The sequence below is a fragment of the Seriola lalandi genome, unplaced genomic scaffold, assembly GCF_002814215.2.
Source record: "Seriola lalandi dorsalis isolate HSWRI2012SDOR001 ecotype SW California unplaced genomic scaffold, Sedor1 jcf7180002054883, whole genome shotgun sequence".
Lineage (NCBI taxonomy): Eukaryota > Metazoa > Chordata > Actinopteri > Carangiformes > Carangidae > Seriola > Seriola lalandi.
In genome coordinates, this window is record NW_019525658.1 from 4,202,096 (window position 1) to 4,206,406 (window position 4,311).

The 4,311-nt window shown below is 42.9% G+C and overlaps 1 protein-coding gene across 1 annotated transcript; it reads right to left on the bottom strand.

Moving 5' to 3' along the window:
• Positions 1-2,804: 2,804 nt before the first annotated feature.
• On the bottom strand, positions 2,805-3,835 carry tcima (transcriptional and immune response regulator a). Its single transcript, XM_023397616.2, has one exon. It carries the CDS (start codon positions 3,680-3,682, stop codon positions 3,380-3,382), a length of 303 nt encoding a protein of 100 aa, XP_023253384.1. The 5' UTR covers positions 3,683-3,835; the 3' UTR covers positions 2,805-3,379.
• Positions 3,836-4,311: the final 476 nt, after the last annotated feature.

A 4,311-nucleotide genomic window follows, 5' to 3' on the forward strand; every position in this document is an offset into this window, starting at 1 on the left:
CCAAGACAATTGCCTTGAATATTTATCTTTCTTTTCCTTAACAATTGGATAGCCCTAAAAGCGAATAGGGGGCCAATAAAAAAAGGCAGCCTGGTGTGAGCTACACGAGCCAAACAAAAGGGACAGCTGCGAGATAAAAGAGCAAAAATAGACAGCATGATTAACAAACTGTGATAAAGTTGTGCATGAAAAGGTGAGTGACCTGTGACCTTTGTAACCTCGGCTGAAGATTTAAATAAAAGAAAAACAAAAAAGATATTATTTCTAATGGTATTGGAGGCTTGTTTTCTTTTGAAGGGAAAGCTATTGACATATTGGAAAATACAGATATTCAATTTCTTGGGGAGAGTTGCAGATAAAAAGACTGATACCACTCTCATGGCTGTATGTTAAGTACTAAGCTACAGCAGCTGGTTATCTTAGCTTAGCATAAACACTGGAAACAGGGAAAAACAGTTAGCCTAGCAAAAATAACAAAATCCACCTGCCATCAATACGTAAACATCTTTTGTTTTATTGGCTTTTTTACTGGCTGCGGGTGGTAGTATATTTACCATAAAGATACGTGTGCTAATCTGAACCGTAGCAAATAGTTAAGGGCCGAGCAACCTTATAAGCACAATTCCCAAAATGTAAAATTATTTCTTTCAGTATTCTTTAAATTCATACCATTAAGAGTCATGTCAAAAAAATGGTATAACTTAAACTTCCGATAGTTGACAGATGCTTCCAGCGGTACGCATTATCATTCGTTTGCAGTTGCATCCGTCTGCACACTTGGTGAATGTCTGTCCATGAATCTTTTAGCTTTGCTTTGGGTCTCTACCAACTCCTGGCTTTTGAACTGCTAAATGCTCCACTGCACTGGCTGGTTGCTAACCGTGTCTCTCTGCTGTCTGGAGCTGAGCAGGTAGGTTTTTTTTTTTGCTTAAAACAGCTGCCAGGACCAACTGAAAATGACACTAAGAGAGCAGAGAGAGTTTTTGGTTCAAACAAGTAAGAAGTCAAAATTCACTATAAATCTTTTAAGCCAAGTTAAGCAGATTTGGGTGATAATCCTCTGTAGGTTCATCAATATGAGTGACCACTTTCACATTGTCATATTGTGATTTATATTGCCCACTAAATCTCTGTCAATGACAAATTTCATGAGTAAAATTTCATTCAGCATCATAAAACCTCTAAAACACCTTCAAAGTACAAGTCATTTCTTAACCATTAAATGTAATGATGTAAACGGTCGTGTACATGAACAAAATAGACAAGCTCTATTTTGTATATAGTTACTTTGATTATTCTATACTTTCCCCTTTTTTTTTAAATGTTATTTACCCTGTACAGAAAAGCCCTTTCTAGTTCATCTTTGAAAGTTCTAAAAGATGATAGTTGGATTACAGTGTGAGCATCTGACTGTCTGCGACGTGGAGTAATTAGTGTCTGGCATCAGCAAACAGACACGTCTTTTACCAGTCACAAGTGATTATTCACAACTGCACCTTAGGGCGACTGATACTTGAGCTTCCCATATCTCTCAGCACATGCGAGGAGTGCCTACAGTCAGATGTCGTCATGCACAACAACCCAGGGAACTGGTTTGAGCCGGTAGAGGGACTATCAAAGCAGGCAGATTAGCAGGCATCTACTGAAGTGATCTGTGTGTCTCTAGCTATAAGCCTGGGTACACACCCTCCCACTGATGAACTACTGTGAAAAACACCAAAATGGTCTGAGGTGGGGTGTAAATGTAATAGATGGTTGTAGTGATGGAGGGGATGATTTATCCTTTACTTGAAGGTAAAGAGTCAGAGGGTGAGGAGGCAAAGCCTCTGCTGGTCTAAACCCTGTAATGCTACTTAGACAGGCTCTTATCTAGAGAGCAGGCATGATTAAATAGACTCCAACGCAAACAAGCTGCGAGGAGAAAGCCACCCCCACCCTCCCAGGCCAACCTGAGCTAAACTGGTTCGTGCCGGTCTGGAGAGGCATCGCCTACAGCACTGTCAGGGAAACCCAGTGAAGGTTAACCACATCCTCTCATGAGTAAGTCTGCTCCCTTCAAATGCCCTTTGCTGCATCAGAGTGAAAAACAATGTGGCCAGAAATGATCTTACCATGTGCCGCTCTCTTTTTTTGCTGTTTTTTTTTTTTAACAAATAAATAAACATTAACTTAATCCTAGATTACATGACTCAACACTGCTGTGACATTTCCACTAATGTCACAGACATAAGTTCAAGACAAGAACACACATCGGTTTCCTTTTTTCATGGAGGTTTCATCCATGGGGTTTCCCTCTTTATGACTAACACAGACTAACAGCTGTTCAATAGCAGATGGCAAAGATTTATTTTGTGTCATATTGCTAAAGATAATGAACATGTTGGCCAGACATCTAATTTTGGATCCAGATTTATCATCTTTTTTGAAAACATGTTAAATTTTATGCTAAAATTAGATGATGTCCCTGTTAGCCTATATATTTACACTACTGTGTCATCTTTTCTTAAAATGCATGAAGATGGGCTTTTTGTTCTTTCTATTTTTTCCTATCCTCATGGTTTAACACTTCACTAATCCTCAAATGATAAAGGTCAACACCTGTGTTTTTTTATCTATCCCATGCATTTTAACTGTCTACAACCAGAATCAGGATTAAACCTAACATCCCATTAATATAATGTATCTGCCATACCTAAACAGGATGAATTAACCTCATATGACCTGATGTAATGACCAATAACAGCATTAATGCCACACAAATTAAAACCACATGAAACATGTAATAAGGACAAACAAGGTGCAGCTTTTGTATACAATTCAATAATTTATTAAAAATGACAAAGACAGGAACATTATAAATGTAAATCATTTTTGTGACAGTAACACATTAGTGGCCACTAATGAATAGTGCTCATATAACAAAGAGAAGCTGAGAGACAAGGCATGTGTTCAGGACAGGCATTCATGTAGGCAGATTCTTCGGCACTAAGAAGTCTCATATCGCAGCTGTGCACGAGCACCAACACAGTGATGTGTAGCCGCACGAGCTACTGCTTCACAGTCATCACAGCATCCACAGGAACGCTTTATCAATTCAAGTCTCAAGGAAGACGTGAACGTCCATTATATTCCCAGTCAGTTCATCTCGCACCATCCGCTCCAGGGAGGACTCTCCGCTGTCACCTCCGTCCACGAGGCCACAGCTGCTTCACGATGCCCTCCGGGCGGCTGGCTGCACACTCTCCGCACCTGACGCGCCCTTCCAGGCGATAGGTGAGCCGCACCTGCGGCTGTCACCCAGCATTGGGAGTGTTTTCACAGTCGGCTCACACACGAGCCGACAGAGAGACAAAGGCAGTTAAAGACTGGCGAAACGCAGTCATCGCAGGTTGAGCAGCTGTCGCACCATGCCCGCGATCTGGAGGAACTTGTCCTTCTTTCGCTGCTTCAGAGCCATCAGAGCCCGGGCCGTCTCCTCCGGGTCCTGGGTGTAGGAGAAGATGCTCCTCACCCTCTCCTCCGCCTTCATGTCTCCCGTTTTCTGGAAGAGCCTCATCAGCGCGTCCTGGTTGACGTTCTCGAAGATGTTGGCCACGGCCTTCTTGCGGTGCGCCGTGTCAAACTTGTTGCCGTGGACAGAGGGGCTGACCCGGCGGCTCTCAGAGGACACGTAGGTCGACATCTTGTCTTTGTTTCTCCGGTGGATGTCTCGTGTTGCTCTGGTCCAAAGTGTGGCCCCCCAACTCGCCGAGGATGAGTTGTTAGGTGCGCACTGCTTCGCCGGAGCGGCTTTCGTGCTTTAGGCTTGGGTGATTGAGTGAGTGCCGGAGAGCGGAGGCTGAGCGTATTTATAGGGCCGCTGTGGGAGGTTTGCTCTGCAAGGACGCACTTCCAGCGGTGACATCAGCAGTCGTGAGGCGGACGTAGGCGCCGCCTCTTGGAGAGCAGTACAGGGGAGAGCCAGCTGCAGCTCGGCAGTCTGAGTGATGAAACCATCCTGCAAAATATCACTTCGTCTTTCTGATGGGCATCAAGAGTACAATCAAACAAATAGACAACTGACGTACTATCATTTAAAGAAATTCCTTCATTTATCTTATTCCAGTAAACATGCAACACTGATATATTATGGGTGATGGTGAGGGGTATATCTGTATACTAATATGTGTGGATATTCTGTTATTATGTGTAGGACACGGATGTAACTGGTACAGGATGGCTCATCTGAGTCATTTCTGTTTATTCTCTTGTTATTGGCTGATGAGCAGTTGAACCAGTTTATAAAGCAGAAATAAGATAAATAATGTTCAG